General features: G+C 37.1%; 1 protein-coding gene across 9 annotated transcripts in view; it reads right to left on the reverse strand.

The window, feature by feature from the left end:
• Positions 1-4,095: 4,095 nt before the first annotated feature.
• nectin1b (nectin cell adhesion molecule 1b) overlaps positions 4,096-25,934 on the reverse strand; it is a 182,594-nt gene continuing 160,755 nt past the window's right edge. For 3 of the 9 annotated variants that reach the window (XR_013787242.1, XM_079466437.1, XM_079466438.1), the window contains one exon: positions 4,096-6,676. Coding sequence is in view for 4 of the 9 variants with exons in the window: in XM_079466437.1 (XP_079322563.1) it covers positions 6,440-6,676 (237 nt within the window). In the remaining 5 variants the exon portion in view is untranslated. Of the gene's footprint in view, positions 6,677-8,052; positions 8,101-22,609; positions 22,783-25,934 lie in introns of all 9 variants that reach the window. The other 6 variants (XR_013787243.1, XM_079466441.1, XR_013787244.1 and 3 more) reach the window with 5 other exon arrangements.

Raw genomic sequence — 25,934 nt, forward strand, 5'->3', positions numbered from 1 at the left:
TGATTTACAACATACCTAAATAATGTACAGATTGTTTGAAGAAGACAATTCAACTTGGTAGGTTATAGGTACAGTCTTACATTTATTAATTCAGACGAATAATGTATCCAAAATGACCTCTTAAAACATCTTAAAAAGTGCAATGAAAACCCAACTCTGAATCTGTAAATAAACAGTAATTATCAGTCATTCATATTGCAATATAAAGTGCTTTTAAAAACCTCTAGGGGAAGATTCAGATATACTGAATTCTTAAAAAACAGATTTTAATATTGCAAATCATGTGTAACAACAGAACTACAAAGATCACAAACAGAACTACAACAGGAAATGACATCATCAGCAATAGAGTGCTGATTGGCGTACTTTTGAAGGCAAAACCCGTAAATGACCTAGCATTTTAGCACGCCCTGTTCCATCGTCCTTAAGTCAACGCATTTTTGGAATATACTATAAAACTTTACTGTAATTTTGTTTGCCAGTAACTTACTGTTGATTTAATTTACAATTTTGTTTTAGACATTTACATGCCTAGTTCATATTTTCTGGCTCTGAATATTCACATTTTATTATACTACACCAGTAATATTGTGCATGTGACATTTAAAAGCCTTTACATGTCTTAGAAATGGCGGTTTGTCAATGCAGATGTTTTAATGCGGCTGCAGATGTTTTCGGGGGTCATTAATATCGCACAATAAATCACAAATAAAGCAACATGGACACAAATCTCAAAAATGTCAATAGAAATGAATTCACAGTGTAGTCATTTATTGCTGAACTAACAACAATATGCCATTTCTTTACCAGTCTCTTCTAAATAAAAACACTGAGAGACATAACATCATGACAGCTTTGTGTTTGCTGAAGTGTGCAAGGATCTCTGCTGTTTTGCAGATGTTCACAGTCGAGCTGTTCTCAGATTGGCCACCTGCTCTCTGTATGCTGTTTTATTGTTGTTGATTAGCCAAATTACTGTGGTGTCATCACCAATTGTGTTGACGTGATTGTTGCTGTCTTACAGAGCAGTCATTATATTGATGCAGTTATCAGAAAGGTCTTGTATGGTTTTAGAGAAGCGTTCATATTGATGTGCTGTCACTTGCCCAACCACATACAGTATTTAGATTTATTACATGGTGTAAACTTAGGGTATCTATAGCAATTTATACAGTTTTTCAAGTAGGGTTAAACCAAGGAATCGTTTTTTTTTTACGTGAGAACATTTCAGTCCACCAAGGACATTGAAAAGGTATGGAATCTAAATGTGACTGTGACAAATAAATGCATTTTTTCACATTGCATAGTCAGAATTGCTTTTGGTTAAACACGTTTTTAATAGCCAACAGATTTTAGCCATGAACTCCTCCAGCTACTTCATTTTTTGATACACGTGTAAGTTCAAGGTCTTTTCTTGCCATAACATTTTTTTCTGAAAGAGAAAGACTATATTTTACATGCGTACAACAAATAGTAGAATCTTGTTCAATTATTTAAACTTTAGCTGCGTCTGAATTCGCTCACCTGTACACTCACTCACTATTCCCCATAAAGCGATTGCTATATAGTCCACTATATGGGGAAGCTACATCGGATGTACACTCAAAATCAGAATGCATTGTGGGTAAAAGTAATGAACATATGAAGGAAATTAGTTGTTTACTCATAATTCGGACAACACTACAAAATGGTGGACACCTGATATACGCTATAAAGGAGATCGGGGTGAATTCAGACAGCTTTTTTCTTTCAGAAATTGTAATAAAATAACTCATTTCGTGTAGGACTTGGACGTAACCGAATTTCATTAGCACAGCCTTATATTTACCAAACAACGGTAATGAGTGTAATGGCAATCTGCCAATTTGACCGTTTTAATCGATGTATGACAACAACAAAAAACTGAATAAACGACATCAAAAGCTTTTTTTTATATTGTGCAGCATATTGTGTCACTTTAATCTTTTTCTTAAAAGGTAAGCTTTATGACAATTATGCATACATGCATTAGGTTTGAATGGTTATTCCTTTAGCAAAATACAATTCTGGTCTTTGAATGATAATGTTGCTGGTAGCACAGTTATTGCACATATTGCAGAACGTTCCTGGTTCGAGTCCAGGCTGGAGTGTTCCAGATGGCTTTTCTGTGCAGAATGTACACGTATTCTCTTTGTTAGTTTGGGCTTTCTTATGGGTAGCCTACTCTTCCACACAGTCCAAAGACATAAGTTAGATCAATTGAAACAAATACATTTCTCTGTAAATTGAATGTTTGTCTGTGAGAACCTGTGAGCTGGTCCTTTACTCATACCCTGTCTGTGGCTTCAGGCAGTGTGTTAAAAATTTACAATGTGCATTGACATAAAATCTCAAACCAAAAGATATAAATGTAAACCAGCTGTGGTTTCGGAAGGATACAGTCAAAAGACCACCTCAGATATTGTGAGGGACACATACCTCAATCTTCATTATTGTATTAAATATTATTGCTCTACTGATATGTATTTTTAGTGGTAGACTATTCAATTTTGTTCCCCTGAACTTACAAACGTAAATTTATTACAATTATTTCGGAACAGCGTGCAGCAAAAGCAACCGTCAGCTGTCAAAATGAAGCGAAGCATTAGAGGCGATTTGGGACGGGAAATAATTTATACTGCGTGGGATTTAACCAAATTCTCAATCAGTGAGAAAAGTGATGTCTGGCAAGGCCTGGCGTACTGGTGGTCACAGAGGAAAAATAGCTTTGTGATGGATTTAATAGCACATCACGGCCACAGAGAAAACCAACAGCTTCCCTATCAAATGAGAATGATTGCCACGTGAGCCATAAAATCTGAATCAATCTTCAACGCTTAATGTTTATTTCCAGTATTAAATATTTTCAGAAACTTTTGACAGCTTATCAACTTATTAATTCAAGATATGTTACATATATTAAATATTCAGTAATACTCTAACTTGAGGATACATCGGGATACAGTACGAAGGGCGGCACTTGATGATCTATATTGTGTCAAAAGGTGGTGGTAAAATGTCAGCCAAAAACACAGTTAGTTGGGGGGGGGGGCTGTTAAGAATGTCTGTAATAAGAAGATAAGGGTTGTAAAAGTAAAAGAATGTGAAATGTTGGTACAAATTGACTGCTCCACTCACAATATGAAATTTGTCTGCAGATCCATTTTGTACACAGATTGGTTGTGCTAAAATATGATAAAGACCAATAACAATATCGTTCCTGTTTGGTGGAAACCTCCTATACCAGGGGTTCTCAAGCTTTTGACTCATCAAGGGCCCCTCCCACACAGAAAATCTCAAAAATGTAACCCCGAAAAATATATTTTAGAGCTTGACATTAACTGGAAAATGTTTAGTCATTATATAAATGGCCAAATAATAAGAAACATCTTGTTTTTAATCTTTTAAAATGTATTTCAATGCTCATTTAGTCGATTTTTTATATTAGTCATCTTGAGGACCCCTTGGAAGGGCCCTTGTGGGCCACAGCCCCCCTGTTTACAACCCACTGTATACCATTTCATTCCACAAAATGGTAAAGACATTGATTTAAAAATAATGAGACGCTGTGTTGTCAAAGTTGATAATGGGGTTTTATAAAGGTGTTAAATATATATATTTATATTATTGAAGTTAAATTACATCAATAATTTACTCACCCTCTTCTTATTTCAAACCTGTACGCCTTTCTTTCATCTACAGAACACAAAGTAAGACATTTGAAGAAAAAAGAAAGTTGGTAACCGAACAGCATAGGCACCCATTCACTTCTATTTTATCGACACAAAACCAATGCAAGTGAATCGGTGCCAGTGACAAACATTCTTTTAAATATCCCTTTTGGTGTTCTGCGCAAGAAAGTCATACAGGTTTGAAATGAGAGGAAACGATGACAGCATTTTCATTTTAAGGTGAACTATCCCTTTAACATTTCACCAAAATACAGCTCAAATGTAGGTTTTAAACCTATGAATGTTTTAAATCATTAGAATGGCCGCCCCTGTAAATATAGTACCTTGTGGTTGAAAATCAATTGTGTCAAAAACTGCAACATATTCAAAAACGGAGATGTTGTTTCGATTTTGTGAGGTTTAATGTTCATCTGCATGAGTTTTGTTTCACACATCTGGTACATAAAGTTCATTTTTACACCAAACATATTCCCCGTGTAAAAAAAAGACAAAAAAAGTCAAAATGCTTCACATATGGAAGAATACGCAACTGGCAGTGACACATATAATGAGTTCATGTTCAAGGACTCGTACAATGATTTTCCTTTACAAACATGAAGAGACTGTATATTGTATACATAGTGTTAGAAAAAAAAGCTACAGTTCACGCGTATAAAACAAAATCGGCAGGATCGCAAACATACAAATGAGGTCAAATTATTTCACAATTTCAAAATAAAAACATCATTTACAACTCAAATAATCTATGGCAGTAGGAAAAACTATAGCGAGGATGAATGATCTTCAATACTGAACATAAGAATTACAGGAATAATGAAATATGTGACATGGGGACAGGTACGGGTATGTCTTTCCAGGAATGCGACCCAGGAACCACAGATGACTCTAACGCTACACTAGTATACATCTAGAAATCAATGCCAGGCGAAAAGGTGTGCACGGCAGGTAGCTTTACATAACCTAGCCCAAAAACCACTGCAAAAATACACATCTTCAAAACCAATCCTCTAAAGGGTTTCTCTCTATCACCTTTCACATTGAGCACACACACTGAGCACAAATATTTTTTTTCTTTTCCAGCATGTACATTTGACATGGCCTAACAACATGAGCATCATTCAGCATTTTTAAAGAGGTCTGGTTGAGGTTGTTAAGAGGGCAGCAGTGATTTTGTATTGGCTCTTCGTATGGTACAGGACTGAAACACGATCTAGAAGGTTAACTTTTAGAAAAGATTCTTCTTTAAAAAGATACATCTACATATGCATTTCTTTCAAAGAGAAAAAATAAATATGTTGATTGTCCCTGAAAACATTTTGTGTAGGTCGACCAGTCAAAATAAACCAGACAATAAATTTAAACCGAAAAGCAAAAAACAAGGAAGCACATGCATTTTTCAAGGACAACCTACACTCATAAATACAGCAGCAACTGAAATTAAACACTTTCTAACAACAAATGATTTAGAAAATATACTGATGCGTGAAATCTGTTTCGCTTAAAACTAGAACTGTAGATGTTGTTTCCCCTCGATCTTTGATAATACCAAATGTAAACATCTGTGTAAAGCAAATCTGGACTGCTCTGTTTATTTGGTAACCGCAAGCAAACAAAATGACAGTGTATCCATTACCAAACACAAAAGCTTTTACTTATGATGTTTAGATGATATCTCACGAGCAGATGTGAGCCCTTTTTAGTTTAGAGCAAAGGGAATATTCACGTTTCACATCGTAATGGCCATATATCATTTTAATGCCATTCCAACTGCTCAGATGTCATTGCGAGGTGGAAAACGGTCAATTTAATGAATTAAACACTTAATGAGTGAACATATGAATGTTGTGGAAATGGGCCATGTTGTTATTTTTGACGAGAAGTAAAAAAAAGAGTTCACATTACAGTCACTCCAACCAAGCATGTACTGTACAACACAAAGCAAGCAAATATAATATAAGGTAAAAAGGTGAAAAACACACATAAGTGACAATCGATAAATTGCAAGTTTCACAACGATGAAAGCAAAATAAACAAAAATGATGCAATGATAAAAGGAGAGTTCACCCCCAAAATATTCACTTGTGTTAGTTACTTGTGTTCCATACCTGGATGATGTTAAAACCTTTTCTTGCAACAGTTTATATGAACAGTATTTGATTTTTTTTTAATTGGTAACCAAACAACAGCAGTACCCAATGACTTGCATTGGTTTTGTGTCCCTACAATGGAAGTCAACGGGCCCAATGTTGTTTCGGTAACCAACATTATTCAAAACATCAAAACGTGTTCTGCAGCAGAAATAAACTAATATGGGAAGAGGGTGAGTAAATGATGACAGAATTTTCATTTTTGGGGGAACTGTCCCTTTAAACACTGCATATGGTCAGAACACTTGGCAGAATGGAAACAAAGGGAGGTAAGATCTAAGATGTTCCAGGCAAAGCAAAGGGCTATACCCTGTGTTCAGGAGAAGGGAGGTGTGCTGTTTGTGGTGAGGTTTCTATAATTACGGCAACCAATGCCTTGTAGTGAAACATGCAGTGCACAACAAACACGGTTTCAGGTCAACAAACTACTGACACTTTATTTCATTTTTCGGAGAGACCAACGGCATCCGGCGTAGGACAACGGCAAATAGGAAGGTGGTGTTGTTCTCTCCAGGTGTGACTCCAGGTAATGGCTATCCTGTACAGGAAGCTGTCACGGTGGCTTCTTCCAGCTCAGAAGGTCTAGACAGACTGCTCTTTGGGGTAGTTGAAAGGGGGTTGGGGGGCAGGAGGGGCAGCGTTGGGCTGGAAGGTGTACATTGGGATGTTGGTAGGGTGCTGGGTGTAAGAGTTCTGGGGTAGGTAGGTAACAGGAGGGTAGGCAGAAGGGGGAGGAGGCTCAACACATTTGTCCTGGTTGCCCGGGTGATGGTAGCTCACATAGTCAGCTGGGGCCGGTAGCTCGTCGTTCCCAGAGTTCTGTGGAAACAAGACAATGAGAGAAACCGATGGAAGTGGGTGATCTGATAATACTCAGTAAATCACACACAGTTGCAAAAGGAAACGTATGTGTATTTTACCAGGTGGCTATTTCGAATGAATTTTATCTTGTTTGTACGTTTAGGGGTGTTGTTAGGAGAGGGGATTCAGTATTGCTTATAATGATATGTTTTTTTACACGATTCACATTGTATGGATTCCTTTGAATTTGCCACCTTGTAAAATCTGCACAAATTGCCGTGTTCGATCAGATTAGTCCACGCAACCCCTCACCCAGAATTTTGACACCCCCTTATATACAGTAAAAAAAAATTCTAGTGACAATATCTAATGTGTTGTGTTTACATGTCAGTCACAACTGCATTTAGGGAGAATCCCTGCTGTACGTACTGGAAACGTACTGGACATATAGTTTGCTGCCCATCACTCTCTGTCACTGTGTTAAGGTACAGTACATACAAATCGTGCAAATTGTTCATAACCAAATAGCTGTGTGCTTTATTATGACATAATATAAGCCTTTATGGACACAGCAGTTACCAACATACTGCACTCATATGATTGTTGCTTATTGTTTTATAGCATGTTGTGGACAGAATCGCATCTACTGTGGTTGTATTATGTTAAATCCATTAAAAAAATGGTAGAATACAGGGTTGAGTTCGGTGGATCGTTCATAGAGTAACTAATCAAGCTGCTATGTGAATGGGATGTTTCCAGACACCTGTAAGTAGATACAGTTGTCAATCCTGAAAACTGACAGTGTGAATTAGAAAATGATTTATAAGCAACAATGCAGAAACTGCTTGTAATATGACAAAATGAAATGAGAATGAATTAATGAGCAACATGAAACGTGAAAATAAAGACAGAAAGAAAGAAAGAAAGAAAGACAGGCAGACAAGAAAAGAAGCCTTGCTTACACCTGGAGTGATCTTCTCACAAGTGGTCAATTTGATAGAGTTCTAGGAACATCTGTCTTTAATGGAACAATATGCAATTTTCATCACAAAAGGAACAAAAACGCAGATGTAGTTTTATGATCCTGTGAAGAAGCATAGAATGATGGGAGTTGTTGTTTTTACCACTATACTGCCAATGGAAATCAATGCTACATGACTCACAAATCATGTTCATGAAAGATGTAAAGTTGTGTTGCGAACACCAACTGAGATAAAAGAGAAATGTACAGTTCTTTGATTAGTTTACTGTGCAAATCATATGAGTGAGTGACTCGCAAGCTTGCATTTATGGCTGACCACTTGTGATTGGATCACCTGACATAAATACTGTATTAACAATTGATCACATGGTCAGATAGACCAGTATTAGAATGGAATGGAAAGATGACTTACGCATAATCCCCAATCATCTGTACATCTACGACAATGATGATCCCCACACTGTGAAAAGTATGTCAATGAATGGAGGAACACAAATAAATACTGAACGGTGTACCCCAGGGCTCAGCCCTGGGCCATCTTTTGTTCTCACAGATGACAATGAAGCGCACAAGCTTGACACATGAGGTGTGACACTCAGTAAAGATGGACAGATAAATGTGTGAGGGAATCTGCTCTCACATTCACCAGATGTCACAGACATCCTTGCAAGTACAGGACAAAAACTTTGGACAAAATTTTGGCTATTTCTTATTCAATAATATATAGCATAGGGTGTAGCCTCTGCAAAAAAGCATAGAAACAACACTGTAATATTTACTCTGTAAAAATCTCCATCAGAAAAAGCATGAATCTGAAAATGTTTTAAAGAATATAAAACCAATATTACAGGAACTTAGAGTCCTGGAGCACAAAGTACACACAGAAAATATGTATGCTCTTGTGATTTGGTTAAAGTTCAGTGGCTTCTTCTCTGTAGAGAAAACAAACAAGCTACAGTACTTTTCTCCAAACTTGCCTATAATGAGATTTTTGATAACATAAGGTGCTTTATTTTTACCGAGCAGTGGAGATTTGAACTTAAACAGTTTCCTCTGGGTCCCGTAAAAACTCAATGTGTTAAAATATTTTTTTTGCTTTCTAACCACCATCTGGATCTATATTCAAGCATTAAATATCTAAAACCAAATTAAACAACATTAATGTATGACAAAAAAGACCTTGGCTTAAATATACATATTACACTTCAATACGTGCTTTTCAAGTTTTCTTTAGCAGGTTTTGTTTAAATGTGATAAATATTTTTTTTCAGGGATTTGCACGTCTTCATTGGTTATGGTGTCATTAATTGGTTGCTGTGGAAACTGTCTAAGCAAGATTAGCCCTAAGTCAAACGTTTAAACAACAGTTTGTTCATTACACTGGGTGAGAGAAAAGTTTTGCCAAATGATTATGAGACAAAAGTTGTATGTACATTATGGGATTATGCCGATATATAAATAAATAATAATGATGAAATAACAACACGAACAAAATGAAAAGTGTGACTCATTCATTAGCAGTGTTGCTTTTCTCTATCAGATTAAAAAGGGAAATAATTGTTTAAAAGTTTTTTTAATTAATATTGAACGCAATTAGAATTCATTTATGGGGAACTGTGGGGAACGTTGCTTCTATTGCCCCTCTGGTAAAAAAAGGGAAAAACAAAATCATGTTTGTACACATTTACAGTGAGCAGATAAGAATTAAAGGGGTTCATTTTCTGCCTTGGGAAATTAAACAAAGAAAAATGCTGAAGCTTTAATGTTAGCTGAACTAACATGCTACCAAACATTGTGCGGAACTAGACTTTGATTTCCAGTCTTTGTTTTGTGGTGATATTACAAGACTATTGAGATTCATAGACGTACTCACAAAAACAAACACACGCACACACGTATAAACAAAAACAGCTGCTTCCTTTGAAAACAACCTTGTATTTCTTAAAAGCGTAAGTAATGTCTACAGATGGAGTTGGTGGACCATTTTGACAGCTCTTCCTTCATAGACGTTCTAAAACACTCCTGTACCAAATGCACCACTAATCTAAATGAAAATCACTGGCCGAATGAGAAGTCTCTTTTTTTGCAATACCCCTAACAGTGAGGTAGGCGAATGGGGACTGATAGTCCACCTCAGGGAATTTGACCTAAATGGGCTTCTTTTATCTCCTCTGACAATGTAATGAGTCTCCCGTCGCAGCTTCGCCGCGTTCCAGAACTTCGGAATTTGCCAAAGCAATTATTTCGCTATCTTCATAGAAGGACGTTGACCTTCTGGCCTCTCTAGTGGCTCTACATAAAACTGGTTACAATGCCGATTGAAAATGCTTTCAAATATTGCGTACTGATTGAAATGGACCTCTTTTACGTACCCAATTTAAAAAAAAGTGAAAGCCAAAGTTTATCTGTCAGTCATTTTTGAGAGCTTCTTTGACAATGTAAGACATGACTTCATTTTTCTTTTTATTGGACTGACCTGAGGGACAATATGCACATTGTGATATAAAATCCACTGTTCAGCCCATTAGAAAACATACACAGCCGTGTGTTTTAGCTTTAGATCAGTTGGTTTTGTTTATATGGACATGTTTGGGAAGGCCTGTCCTGGTGGGAAAATGAAGAAACCAGAAAGGCTTTTTGCCTGAGGCATGTGTTTTGGGCCAATTCTGTGAAGTTCTGGGAGAGCATAAACAGTCTTTAGTGTGCGTTTGTGTGTGTGCATCTCTTTACACACTCATTAGAAAACATAAAAAACTTTGGCCTTTAGGGGTAAAACTATAAACCAATGATTTAATATGTAGTGGGAGTTGGGGAGGGTTTCAGTTCTAAAGTCAAAGCTTTTGAGTCTATACGAATATACAGGTATATATACCTTATATGGACAAAAGTATTGGGATCCTAAAACATGTTTATTTTGTATTAATGTCTTTGTTCTGATGAACACAGCGAAGGATATTTGGACGAATGCTTGTAACCTAACAGTTCTTGGCCACCAAGGACTATAAAGCTGTTTTTCCAACTATGGTAGTCAATGGTGGCCAAAAACTGTTTGGTTAAAAGCATTGTTGAAAAGCATTGGATGGGGCATCCGATACATTTGTCCATATTTATAGTACACTTGTTGCGGGTGACTTTTGCCATGTTTGTACAGAACGTAGATTTTGAAAAATCACGAATTGTAACTAGAGCGTTGCTGTCAAGCCTTTCTAAATTCCTGGTTCCTAGATATGACTTTGGTCTCTTCTTGAATGTTCAATGACTTTATAGGATGTTTTTCAGCTGTTTTGCAGTCAATGTTGTGGATAATCCTAATTACTTAGAAAAGTAAAAGCAGATTTAGCACACAATCTAAGGTATCATTTGTGGCTGGCGCAATTCAATACTTAAGGTTAAAGGTTTGCTCAAATCCTTAATCCTTATGAGGAGCGAGAGTAATGGCTATGATTGACTAAAAACACCACTGATACTAGAATTCCTATAGCTCAATTTGTAGAGCATTGGCCAAGTTTTTTGATAACATTTTGGATAAGGTGACTTGGTGCCTGTCAAATGAATACAACTAATAGGATACTTTAAATTCAACTTTTTAGATATCAGTGCAGAGACAGCAATTCTGATCTACACATCTGCTTTAAACAAATCTATTCATGTGAAAGCTTATTTAGGGTAATGGTGTCAAAACAAGATTCAATCCACATGGGTTTTTGTTATTCAACATTTACATTTACATTTAGTCATTTAGCAGACGCTTTTATCCAAAGCGACTTACAGATGAGGAAACTTTTTTATTTTATTTTTTTATTTATTATAAAGAAGGAAAGGGAAGAGAATTAGGAAAAATCAATCAGCGACGTGTTGACGGAAGAGATGCGTTTTTTAAAGATGGCAACCGAGTCTGCTGATCTTGTAGCAGCTGGTAGATCATTCCACCAATGTGGAACAGATCCAGAGAAGGTACGGGAGAGTGACTTTTTTCCTTTTTGGGATGGTACCACTAATCGTTGTTCCTTTGCAGACCGCAGTGATCTGGCATCAGTGAGTGGAGATACGATGGTGCGGACCCGGTGGTGGTCTTGTAGGCCAGGAGCATAGCTTTGAACTTTATGCGGGCGGCAAGAGGGAGCCAGTGTAACCTGATGAAGAGCGGAGTTACATGCGCTCTCTTCGGTTCATTGAAGACCACTCTTGCCGCCGCATTCTGGATCATCTGGAGAGATTTGATTGTGCAAGCAGGAAGTCCAGCCAGAAGCGCATTGTAATAATCCAGTTTGGACAGGACAAGAGCCTGGACTAGGACTTGCGTAGAGTGCTCCGATAGGAAAGGTCTAATTTTCCTAATGTTGTAGAGGATGAATCTACAGGACCGGGTGGTGCTGGCAACATGACTTGTGAGGTTAAGCCGATCATCGATTACCTCTCCCAGGTTTCTGGCTGTGCTGGACGGTGTAATCGTTGATGAGCCTAGTTGAATGGCAAGGTTGTGGTGAATCTTTGGGTTGGCTGGGATCACAAGCAGTTCCGTTTTTGCAAGGTTTAGCTGCAGGTGATGATCCTTCATCCAAAGCGAGATGTCACTCAGGCATGCCGCGACGCAACCCCAGGGAAAACATGATTTTCTTATTAACTGAGGTGTGTGTGTTACAAGCAGTTCAGATCTTGCAGTTATAGTACTGCATAGTACGCAATAAAAGCACAGTGCCAAAATCATGAGTTTACATTAGAGGAATGTGTGGCTAATTCTTCTGTGAATTCCAAAGACATGCAATAACTTTTCCATGACACAGTTGAACAGTATACATCCCCATCATATCCAACTACAACCATCCATGTAATGAACTTGACATCATTAGCCATCTCTAGTCTCAGAACATCTGTCCTGCGGCTCGATAACAAGCACACATTGGTACCGTGGACTGCCCGATGGATCGGTCTCTGATTTTCTCAACTTCTTTCTTCTCTGCGAGGTAAATAACTGGCTACATCACTCATAATCCCGCCCACTCCGGCAGAAAAGGTCACTTCAGGCTGTGTTTTAACCAGCACAACCCCAAAAAGTCAAATATGACAATGGTTAAGCTGAGCTGAAGAAGTGAACTTTCAGGAGATTGCTTTATACTATTGAATACAATATTGACTAAAAGATTATACACTTTCCGAGAAATATATATTAAGAACACTATATTAAAATTGGCTGGTATTACCATGTGAAGCACATTTTTAGACCAGACATTTGGCTTTAACATTCACGCATTTGGCAGATATTTTTATCCACAGTTTGTGTTTGTCTGGAGCCTGTGATTTTGGCATCGCACAACGTATTACCAGTTTAGCTGCAGTAACATAGGCTATACTATATAGTGTACTTTTCTACTGTACGTTAGGTTCATCCTTTACTTTATGCCTCTGCCAGACTGTTGATATTTTTCTGGGTAGAAATGAACAGATAATAGATAATACAAATAATATTTAAATGATTAAATAATAAGTATTTCATTTTGTATTGTTGTAATGGTCAGCTGGATATTTTTAGAGGGGTCAAAGAAAAGAACCGGGTACTGTCAGGATTTTAAAAAGTTTATACATGAAATTAAAACTTGTATGTCTGCTAATCTATGAAAGACCAATATCTGAGAAATAAAAATTCCCTCTGTAAATATTAAGCAAGGCACCCCCTGAGGATTTTTTGTCAGTCATTTTAGGTTCTTAAATTTGAGTCGAATAATTTCTAAGAGAATATCAAATTTGATATTTTACATTAATGACACTTTATTAATAATTCTGAAAAATATTGAATGTATTTTATATCTGATGTCAAAATCAGATGATGGCTGGGACAAGATGCTCCAGAACAAGTCTTGAATGATGCTTTAATGCATTTGGACTGCAGAAATGTACAAGTAAGTAGTATTATAAAGTTCATGCTGAAGTTGTTTCAAAATACACTAAAATACATCCATAAATGCATATTATTTTCACCTGCCACTATTTTAACACTACTCCTGTATAATGATAAAATCAGCATTGACTTGTTTTGAATTTCACCTCCTCTGTAAATAAGTTTCAGGAATTAGAATGAATCAAAATTAAAACACAGGCAATAAAACCGACACATTGCGTTCCCTTTTTCTTCTTATCTTACTGTTCTCTTTCCCTCTTCCACACACACACGAACAACCGCGTGCAGACACACTTGCACACAGTGTTCCATATCAAGATGATCACGAGGGGATTTGCAACCAAACTGTAACATTCAACGTAACATTCAAAAAGATCTTGACAGAGCAAGCACTTGACCAATAAAACAAAGCACAAAAAGATGAAAAGTTTGTTGCATAGTATTAAAAGCCACTGTAAAATGCTTTAAGGCATGTGTCATTTCAGACTGTACAGTAATCTTTTTTAGTTTGGAGACATGACAGCATAGACAGGACCAGAGATAAAACATGTGTGGTCTCTGATGACAGCCATTAGAATGTCAGTCATTAATCATTATGATAATACGGGTCAAATGGTTAAAGCCTTCTTTGAGGCATAAGCTGAAGAGGCAATTATCATTTTTAAAGGCCAAAGTTGGTCTTGAATGACATTACAAATGAAATTGAATCTCATTTATGTTAATAAGTGCTAATGGAAAATAAAAACAGATGGAAATTGCAATTCAAAGCAAATGTAATTGCATCATTTAAGCAATTAGAGAAAAGACACCTCAGTCCGACGGTAGAAAAAGAGAAACTCAATTTGGCTAATGCAGTTCCTGATGACTCACTAATGTATTCAAAGATTCACGTCTGGTATAAAGCACTAGGGTCATTTTTTGGTGGATGAGTACCCTGAAACTTCACAATAAAAGTATTTAGATGAAGACTTTTAGATATTTAGTCAGGTTGAGCAAATGATGTTAGAATCCATTTTGATTGATGGTCTAAAATCCACAAAATAGCTTGTGTATGGTAGGCTAAACCAGAGTTCCCCTGTCGGTCTCTCGACGTTGTGTCGAGACTGATAGAATGGGGTTTGACTTGAGAACCTATCATCGCCGAGTATACTTTTGAAAAGGCCAATGAACTTGGCGAATGGGACGGCACGCCAGTCCCTGCCCCGTACATGCATATACAGAAATGTTTATTTCCGAAGCATATAGTGCAAATTAAAAGTATTACGTGGAACACATTAAACCGATTCTTTCATTGTTCCTTCAACAGATCTATATTACTGTTAATATTCTCACTATATTTGGCTTATAGCATCATTGTTTGCTCAAAATACAATATTAGATATTTGACTTCTGAAATCGTTTTCTGCAACAGTGAGAAAAAACTTTAGAAAGTATATATATTATCAAGCCTGTGCAAGGACGGTATCTAGTGGTATGTCGGTTTTATGAACTGTGTATACTACAGGTGTAACAATCTATCGAAGTATTGCATATCTTGATGAAAAATTATAATAATTAAGATATGGTAGGAGCTGTATCGTAGTGCTATGGCAATATATATTTTTAATAAAATATATTTTTATTTTTAGCTTAAAATTCAGTTAGGATATTGATAGGGATATTGATGTAGGGATATTCCTGACTCAAGTCATGTTTTTATGTGTTATTATTAGTAGTAGTTAAGGTGATTGAGTGCTGTATTTCAGGGTTTTACTTCTTTGTGTATATATATTTTAATATATCCTTAATTCTCAGTCCTTCATATAGCCCGTGAGGTTTTGTTTGCCCTTTTCAGCGACAGATCAGATCAATTGTTTTTAGTTTACCTACAGATGGTTTAGTTAAACCTTGAATGTTGTACATTTTTAACAAAATAGAACATGTTAGTTAAAATTCTTTATCTTTTGGGACAAACCTGTCCTTTGTGTGTCAGTTTCTTGTTCTTCAATGTTTACAGAAACGGTGATACACTCGTGACTGTGAACACGGTATCGTGTATCATATGGAATCGCGAGCTGAGTGTATCATTACAACCCTAATATATGTTGTATGAAGGTACTAAATAATCGATGAATATACAATATTCATGTTTCACAGTATTTCCATGTAGCTCTCTTTAAAAACACACCATAATAATATTGCAAAACTACAACTATGAACTTCTACCGTAATGTTATGCTGAACTGTGTGTGTTGTTAAAAATAAAAAAGTAAGTAGTGTATTTTCACACAGAGGATCTACACAGTTTGTAATGAATTAATCATGAATTTAGCGACGTTGTTGCCCTTTTTCATTAAAACTCTACATCTGTTTGTTTCTATAGCCTATTACAAAATAAAAGAAAGTCTTTTGTTAAGTGGTTTGTTCATTTATTTTTCTTGTTCTACGATACTCCTGCTCGACAGCGGTGACATTCAGAGAACTCCACGCTGTGATATTAATTGCTTGTTTTAACAGTAAAGCTGACTCATTCAGACTTTACCCTGAGAATTATTGGATTTATTTATTTTTCTTCCTCTCAGCTGCTATTATCTAAGAGAAGAAGAGATGAGGTTTTAAACTAATGGGAAATCTCCCGTACGCTGGGATGGTAGCAGGGCCCGGCTGGACCTTTATATTTATCTTCCATAGTGGAGATAACGGTGAAAGGACTCTTTGAAACCTCCTGAGCATGCAAAATAAGAAAATGTTGAAGATTAAAAGTGTAGATGTTCGATTTACAACAGCACCCCATCTCAGGTAGGAAATTGAAATCTAAAGAATCTGGTTTATACGATATGGTTGCTGTTGGGATCAAACTTAAAGGGATGGTTCGCCAAAAAACTCTAAGTTATGTCATCATTTACTCACCCTCAAGTTGCTGATGAAAAAAACACTGTTGACTTACACAAATGCATCATATTAATTGTTTTTGCGTCCCTGCATAAGTTTGAAGTGGAGGGGTTGGTAGGTGGGCCAAACAGATCCTGCCCCAATAATAACCGTCTGGCAATATTAAGCCGTCATATGTCAAATGTGGAAATTAACATGCAATTGTGCATGCAATTAACTAAGTGTTGTTGAGTATGTGCACCAATGCTTATGTTTGGGAAGGCTGTAAAATCACAGCAGGTGGGCAAAACAGAATTGGCCCCAATATTATCCCCCTCCCCTTGGAATATTATCTGGTCATGTGTGTGGCCTTGACATTTTAGCATGGCTAGGTAAATGTGAAGAAATTTACATGGGACAAACAGTGTGGCTTGTGTCCATGCATCTAACTGATTGTTTTTTTATGTACGTGCATCCATGCATAAGTTTGGAGGGGGGTACATTGTTTCAGATGGGCAGAACAGATCCCGCCCCAATTTTACCCTATTTAAAATATCATCCTTTCTGGTGAAACATGTGGTGTGGCCTTCAAATCTTAGCATGTCTATGAACATTCTAAATGAGACATACAGTGTAGCTTGTGTGCATGCATCGAACTAATTGTTTTCACTATATGTGCATCCACTACAGCTTGGAATGCGTGGCAACATGTAGTGTGTGGCCTTGAAACTTTAGCATGTCTATGTAAATGTGAAAACACTCTAAATGGGACATACAGTGTTGTTGTTTGTGTGCATGCAATGAACTTATTGTTTTTGATTATGCGCTCCAATGCATAAGTTTGGGGTGGGGAGTACAATCATGGCAGGTGGGCGAAACAGAACCGGCCCCAATATTACCCCCTAAGAATGTGTTGTAATATGTAGTGTGTGGCCTTAAAATGTTTATGCATCCATGCGTAAGTTTGGGGGGTGCGCTAGAATGGTGTCAGGTGGGCAAAACAGATCTTGCCCCAATATTACCTAACTTGAATTATTATCCGGTCATTTGTAACATGTAGTGTGTGTGAGCTTGAAATATCATGTTTATGAAGTCTATTAGGCTATTGTTCTTTTTTGACAGCCTATGTTATTTCACAATATACATAATCTAAGTAATATAAAAGAAACATTTTGTGTCACGATCACGGGGGTGAGACACGGAAAGAGGACCGCAGGTAAAGGGTTAACAGAGACTTTAATAATAAATTCAAAACAAACACCCAATCGTACAATGGATGCAGAATTTTACGTAGGCCTAGATTTAAAAAACCGCAAAGCCTCATTCACTTCCATATTCGGGCACCGAAAATGAAAGTCAGTAGGGGAAGGGCAAACTCTGTTTACGTGGCTGCAGCGCTGAACGCAACCGGCACCTGAGCTGAGCCAGCATGAGCGGCCGTAGAAGGAGTTTGTCGTAGTTGTCGGGTGAGATGACTCAACGTTGTCGGAAAAGGTTTGTGATGTATAACGAATGAACGATCATCATCATCAATTTTTATGAAATGAATTAAAATCTTCATAAGCCTAAATAATAAGACAGATAGCTTGCAGAGAAGCAGCCTAGGCTATTTTTTTGGTAGGCATGAAGCAAACTAAGATACATGTCTCTACCCGTGTCCACTGCAACGGTAGAACGTTCCTTTTCAAAGCAGAAACTGGTCAAATCAAGGCTCAGAAATCAGTGTGGTCAAGAGCGGCTGTCCTGCTGCTGGCCATAGAGAAGGACATAGGAATCGCGAAGAAAGAAGTTCTGAAGATTTTTGTTGAAATGGCCCCTAATAGGCAGCTTCTCCTTTGATGCCTTGCATGTTTAGTATGTAAATTTGGAGAAACCTGTGACTCAGTGACTTGAAAGGATATTGATAGGGATATTGATGTAGGGATTTTCATGACTCAAGTCATGTTTTTCTGTGTTATTATTAGTAGTTAAGGTGTTTGAGTGCTGTATTTCAGTGTTTTACTTCTTTGTGTATATATATTTGATTAAAGACCCTGTTATTCTCAGTCTTTCTTACAGCCCGTGAGTTTTTTTTTGGGGGGGTGCCCTTTTTTCAGGTCAGAGCAACAGCCCCTCAAAATTCATGTGCACGTCGCTGTACATTAGACTAACTAAACTAACACCACACAGGAACTCACCCGACAACCACAATGAACCAGCACAAGACAGAAGACACAAGGGCATTGAATAAGGGACCAAATCAAGAGGGGAACAGGTGTAGGGCATGAACCTATAACAATAATGAGGAAACAAGAGGAAGGGAACAGAGACGAGACCCGAGAGAGCATACGGCAAGCCAAATAAGATTCACCCTCCTTCTTCATTTCCTTTCAGTCATGTCAATTCAGCTGGAAAACCAAATAAACAAAAGGTTTAACGACAACGTTAAACCCTTTCTCTCCACATTAAACATGAGGTTCTGTCATCATCCTGCCACTAGACCAAGAGAAACATGACATGATGGGGCAGAATCATGACAAATTTGTATTTGTCCATTTGTTAACCCTATTGTCTGAACCAAATGCTCAGTTGCCTGAACCCACTGATTGAATCAATCACTCTTTTGGCAAAACCATAAGCACTTTTCACCTGTCTAGACACAACTTGCCAACACATTTTCATTGTGATGCATCCGTGCTGCATAATGGTGAGCACAGGTGACAAAAGTCAAACACAACAACTCAAAATTGATCACACTTGTGGCTAATGATGTGAGGGAACATATACAGTAAACCAGTTCAGAGAGCACTGGTTTGTGAGGCCCTACAATGGATAGAAATCTGAGAGGTGGCCAGCGAAGACAAAGGACAGTAATATCTGATTAAATCAGTGCTACTGTGATTGACCATGTTATTGTCCATGGGATGAGCATGGGGGAGGCTGGACAAAGGGTAGAACGAAACATCAGTAGATTCACTCTGTCCACCATAATCCGAAGATTTAAAGAGAACAGGTAATTACCTTTTTGACATTATAGTACAGTATGTAAATGTTGACAGCAGTTACTGTATGACATACTATATACTGTACCACAGTATACTGTAAGTTAATATGTTTCAGTACATCACTGTACCAATGCACTGTAGTATTGTAATGGAGGGTTGGTCTAACTGTTTGTAGGCCTGGTATTCCATGTATATTTTATTTGTAACTCCATGTTCTCTTTGTAGAATTGAAAGACTGCCGCATGGGGGTGGAAGGACAGCTATGTTCTCCCCACACAAAGAGACCGTAATTGTTGATATGGTCCGTGAGAACAATGCCATTAAACTGAGTGAAATTCAGCAGAAGATCATTGAGGACCATGTAAATTGAGGGTATCAACAGTGTCAGCCTCTCTACTGTTGATCGTGTCCTCAAGCGCAACAGACTGCGCATGAAACAGCTATACAGAGTGCCCTTTGATCGCAAAAAGAGCGAAAGAGTCAACGAGCAAAGATTCCAGTATGTACAGGTTGGCATATATCCAGACACATTCAATGTTGATTACTCTTTAGTAGTGATTTACTGTAGTGGCCTAAATCACTTTTTCCGTATCACTTACAAAACTATATCTATTTCTACGGAGGGTTTTTCAACTGGATGCAATGGAAAGACCCCATGAATACATGTACATGGATGAAGCTGGATTTTAATCTCACCAGAAGGAGAAGGAGAGGCCGTTATCTAATAGGCCATCGGGCCATTGTTGGTGTTCCTGAGCATCGCGGTGGCAATGTCACATTATGTGCTGCCATCAGCAATCATGGGGGTTGTCCACCATCATGCCAACCTGGGGCCCGACAACACTCACCAGCTCCTCATTTTCCTCAATCACATGCGAGAAGCTCTGTTAGGGCAGCAGGATGAGCATCCCATCTATGTTGTTTGGGACAACGTGAGTTTTCACAGAGCCCTCCAGGTTAGAGAGTGGTTCAATATGAACCAAGGATTTATCCACCGTACTCCCCTTTCCTAAAGCCCATTAAAGAATTATTCTTATGGCGCTGGAAGGTATGTGACACCAACCTTACACCAGGGTAAATCTCCTGCAAGCCATGGGACTTTCCTGTGGTGACATAGGTGTGGAGGCATGCCAGGCCTGGATACGGCATGCCAGGGTTTTTTTCCCCGTTGCCTGGCCAGACAAAATGTGGCCTGTGATGTGGATGAAGTCCTGTGGCCTGACCCAGTACGGAGACATGATGCTGTGGCTGAGTAATGCACTTATTTGTATATTTGTGTACTTTATATTTACATGGGCTTACTGTACACAAGTGGCGAACGCATACAATTTCTGTGCTACGTGTAAGTGCTAAATGCACAGGTTTTTTTTGTTTTGCAACATTCATGAACAATAAACATTTATTTCTCCAGCTTCATGTCCTGAGCATTGTGTTTTCTATGTTTCTACGTAGTGTTTAGTGACTGTTCCGTAGTGTTTTTAAATTTGATTGACTCGGGGCACGATTTGACAACACAGTTCAGTTTTGAGCACAGATTGAACTGTTTTGAGGTGAAAATTAGGTTTGCAAGAAGAGTCTGAGGTTTTGTGAATGTAGCTTGAAAATTGGGTTTTGTGTTCACAGTTTAGAGAAAAGGGGAGCAGCTTTCAAGAAATGTGTCTTAGCAATCGAGAAAAACTGTAAATGATCTTATAAAAGAGTAATTACACTTACTATAAAACCTTATTGTAGGGCTGCACGGTTATGGCCAAATTCGTAATTGTGTATATTACCCATGATATTGTGTTAATGTATTGATGTTGATAAAAAAAAATTTAAATGCCTCCCATATTCTATTTAAACCATCTGCTCCTGAAATGCCCGATTACTGTTGTATAGACCTAGTCTCAAAGGTGGAACATATTTTATACATTAAAAAATGGAATAACTATTTATGCAATAACTATCAGTATGAATTATGCGCATCATCCGCTCTGTAAACGTGCCAGTGCCCGGCTGCGCATCTGCATAAGCACAGTGAATGTGTGATTTAAACGCAATATATACATGATGCTTGCTTGCACATACAGTGTCCCAGCAAAATGAAATCAATGAAAAAATTACATTTTAGTCATAGGAGTAAACAGCCAAGCATCCTTCTCTGAATTATGGGGTCAAAAAGCGGAGTAGCCAACGGACAGGCCTGCATCAGACCAACATGTTATCATGTCATGATCATGGCAGCTCATTAGTTCTAATTATAGAGCTTCTGTATTGGGTCACATTGAAAGCATCTGCTTAACATACGGCAATAACATTCACAATCAATCACATGTCTACTATTACATCTCTCACCAATCCACACTAAACATGAGTTTCTTCGCCTAATCAAGTCTCTGAATAATATATAAAGCATCATGTGCAGCATTGAAATCAACGCCAGCTGTAAAAATACAGTCCTTAGACAGTGCTTGAATCAAGCCATGTGCACTACATACAACAAAACTAGACATTTACAGAAGCCAGAAGCACAGGGACACTTGTCACAGTGCAATTCGGGGGAAAAAAACAGCTTGTGTCTATTAGGATAACCTTCAATTTGAAAACCTACTGCGTTCCCATGTTTTTGCCCAAGTCAGTTTTGTGTATCAGGAAGTCATGTTTTTCTAATTTAAAAATTTACTTTTTATAGGTATGTGTGTTTAGGTAAAATTATATTTTTTCTGCCAAATTTCAAATTCTGATATTTTTCCCATTCTGAATTTATTTGCAGAAATTGAAAACTGTAGATACAGGTCAAGCTAACAGAAAAGATGCTCTGTATTTTTTCCGACCTCAAATACTGCAATAGCAATAGCATGCACACATTGGGGTTTAATGAGGCAGATGACCCAAAAATTGAAATCTGACTTTCTTTCTTCTGAAGAACTCAAAAGAAGAAATTTTGAAGAACGTGCGTCACCATACAACCAAACAAGCTGACTGCACTGACTTCCATTGCATGAACACTGTAAACTGCCGTCAGAATAATTAATATAATGATCAAAATGTCTTTATTTTTCAGTTAGAGTGACGCTTTGGAAAACATAACAATTGTTAGTGCAATAAAAGCAACCCAAAACAAACAAAAAACAGAAAAGTAGACACAAATAGGAGACACACGGGGAATTCAGTGCTCAGTGACAGAGAGTGAGGGGTTAACGATATGAAGAAAAATAATAACAGAGGAAAGAAACAGAGGAGTGCAACAGTCTGTGTACCTTCATAGGGTAAAGGCCTACAATGGCATGCGTTAGTGTGAGATAGGCTGGATGGTTGCGTACTCGACAAGGTCCCCGGCAGTGTGGACAGAGCTTCGTGGGCTGGGATTGGAAGCCAAAGCTGCAGTATCCAGTTCCGCATACTGGACATCACAGTCCTTGTGACCAGAGTTCTGGAGATAAGAGAGGTGAAGAGGATGTGTGAGGAGTGAAGCTCCGAGAGAGAGAGAGAGAGAGAGAGAGAGAGAGAGAGAGAGAGAGAGAGAGAGAGAGAGAGAGAGAGAGAGAGAGAGAGAGAGAGAGAGAGAGAGAGGAGAACAGAACGATGGGGTGGAGCTGTCACTCCAATCAGAGAGCACTGACTTAAAGATGAAATGAAAAAAGAACTTCACTGAGAAACCTAAGTCATAATATCTTTGTTTCTTAGGCTGGTTGTTACTACTATATTTTTCATTTTGTATGAGTAAATCTCACAACCAAAACAAAACCTATTTAACAATAATAAAAAAAACATTTTTAAATAAAAATGTAGTTTAAATATATTATCTATATTTATTTTGTGCTGTCAATCAATTTTTTTTGTGCAACAAAAAAAAAGCGTTTTAAACCTACCCATATTTTTTTCCCTACGTTGTTTTACTTGTATTTTTATGGCTGTATTGGTCCACTAGACCTGCGAACACTTGCTAAAAAAAGGGGTAAAGAAATCTGGGGAATGTACCTCATTGACATTTAAATATGTATTAAAAAAGACTACAACGTATGAATAATAGATAAAAAAAAAAACGTTACAGAAACTAAAACGATTTTCAATCATTTTAGTTTTTAGAGGTTCTAAAGTTTTTCTTTGTAATATTTTATTTCTATTGATATAGCCTGGACAGTGAAACCAAAATATTGTGTATTTCATTGCTCAAAATGACATTGTAATTAGGGCTGTCAAACGATTGTGATTTATCGCATCCAGAATTAAAGTTTATGTTTACATAATGTATGTCTATGTGTGCATATCATTTTTTTATTCATTAACTGAAAATCATAAATATACATGTGTATATATATAAATATACATTCAGGAAATATATGTATTTATTTATATTTACCAATAATTGAAGTTTAATTATAAATGTATTAATTTTCTATGCAGTACTTTACCTTACATGCACGTGTCTGCACTCTAAAAAATAATTCATGTGGCTTATCACAAAGGATTAACAGCTATAATATAATAAAATCTTTTGAATCATTGAACAGATTTTTTTTGTGACAAAAAATTATAAAAAATCCAACAGCTATTTTAAAGTTAACTGAAATATACATATATTCTTTAAAAAAAGGATTCAATAAACAAATTATATTTTTAATATACACTTAATATTTGTTGTAAATTCTAATATTAATATTTGAGTTACTCAGATTAACTTTTAGTTTACTTACATTTACACAATTTAAATATTCGATTATTATATATATGTAGAAAAATTAAATCACCGTTATATTTTTAGAGTGTGTTTACAAATACAAAATGAACATGCACAGTACACAGACATACAGTGTATTGTGTAAACACAAACTTATATTCTGGATACCATTAAATGTTTAATAGTCCTAGTAAATATTTAATCTGTGTGCTAAATGTACTTTGATTTGGTTTCCCTGTTGGTAACAGCTTGGTGATTTTAACAGCCTTCTGTCTCCACAGCTGTTTATCGTGTAGCGCAGGCAATATGACGCGACTCCTCCAGTGAAGTGTCATAGAAGAGCAGACATGAGATGAATGGACAGACTTTACCAAACATGATAATGATAACACAGAATGCACACACGGTCATGTCTTTATATGCGTACAGATGGCCTACTGTGTAACAGATAAATCAATCAAACACCAACAACCAACATGAGCCTGTTTACAGGAAGAGGGAGGGACTGAAACACAGCCCATCAAGGTTAAACGAATGACAGTGAGCGATGTGCATGTGCAGGATGGCATACAGTGCCCCCAAGACTTAAGAACGTCTGAATGTCACTGCATTATATAATCAAATATCAAACCAGGTGGCATATGCAAACACAGACCTTTCATCAGAACTAACTTCACTTTGTTGAGCTATTTTTACAATGACCTTTAAGCGACCGGTCTCAAGGTGATTTTTTTGGTAATGTATCAAGGCAGTTCCCCTCAAGTTCACGCAGGTGTCTTGGCAGAGATTCAGATAATGGTCAGAAGTGTAAACACACTGCATCGGGTGAACGCTAATGCGACCTGATGCGTTCCCGTACACTCATCATTTACTGGTTAAGAGGGCTTTCAAATAAAATGTCTGTCTGATCTGAAAATGTAGAAAATACAAGACTTTAATGATCATCTTCAGTATTGGACAACTGAAAAAATGATTTGGATGGGTGTCTGCTAAATTAATGAATGCAAATGAGTGACTAGTACCTAACATGGAGCTCTAAAAATAATAATTCAGTTTTGAATCGCCCTCAACACAAAAAAGGAAATGGAATCTTTTAAAACAGAAAACTAAATACATTTAAAAGTGCACAACGATGGTAACGACTCCAATTTAAGTACATATTGCAAATCATTCCATGCCCAATTGGGCATAGAAGGAAAAAGCACATTTACCAAATTGTGAAGACGATTTTGAAGCTTTTAAGCGTAAATACGATTGCGATCTGGGGCTATAACCATTTGTATACAAGTTTATAAGATTAGAAATATAAGAAGATAATTTGCCCAGAAGTGTCTGAGCAATAAATATATGCTGTATAGATGAACTTTTCTCCTAAAATGTAAAGATGAACATGCAAAAGATTCATATAATATGCAACGATGAGTGCGTGAATCAACACACAAAATGTAATGCAGCATGGTAGACAATATCCCATTTCAATACAGAAGAGGCTGCATGCATATAAACAACGTCCCCATAGTCAATTATAGACAAAAATGTACTCTCTATTAATTTCTTTCTTGCCTCATAAAGCAGCTTTCAAACGATAAAGAAACTTCATCTGTTACAGTGAGTGTTGAATCACATTAAATCCACTCTAATCAAAGTCTATGTCATTTATCAAAGTAGAAAACAAAATAGGCGCTAAGATGGGTCCTTGTGGACCTAATGTTGTTTGGTTACGTGTTCCTTATCTTCTTTTGTGTTCTGATGAAATAACAAAGTCATAAACGTTTGGAATGATATGAGGATGAACAAATGATCAACGGGTTTTTAGATCTGTTCACAGAAGATTGTTCCTTAAATTGCACAGTAGTCAAAAGTTCACTCAAAAGTACCCCAAATACAGGTTTTATTTTAAATAC

The sequence above is a fragment of the Barbatula barbatula genome, assembly GCF_947034865.1.
Source record: "Barbatula barbatula genome assembly, chromosome: 10".
In the NCBI taxonomy this organism is placed as follows: Eukaryota; Metazoa; Chordata; class Actinopteri; order Cypriniformes; family Nemacheilidae; genus Barbatula; species Barbatula barbatula.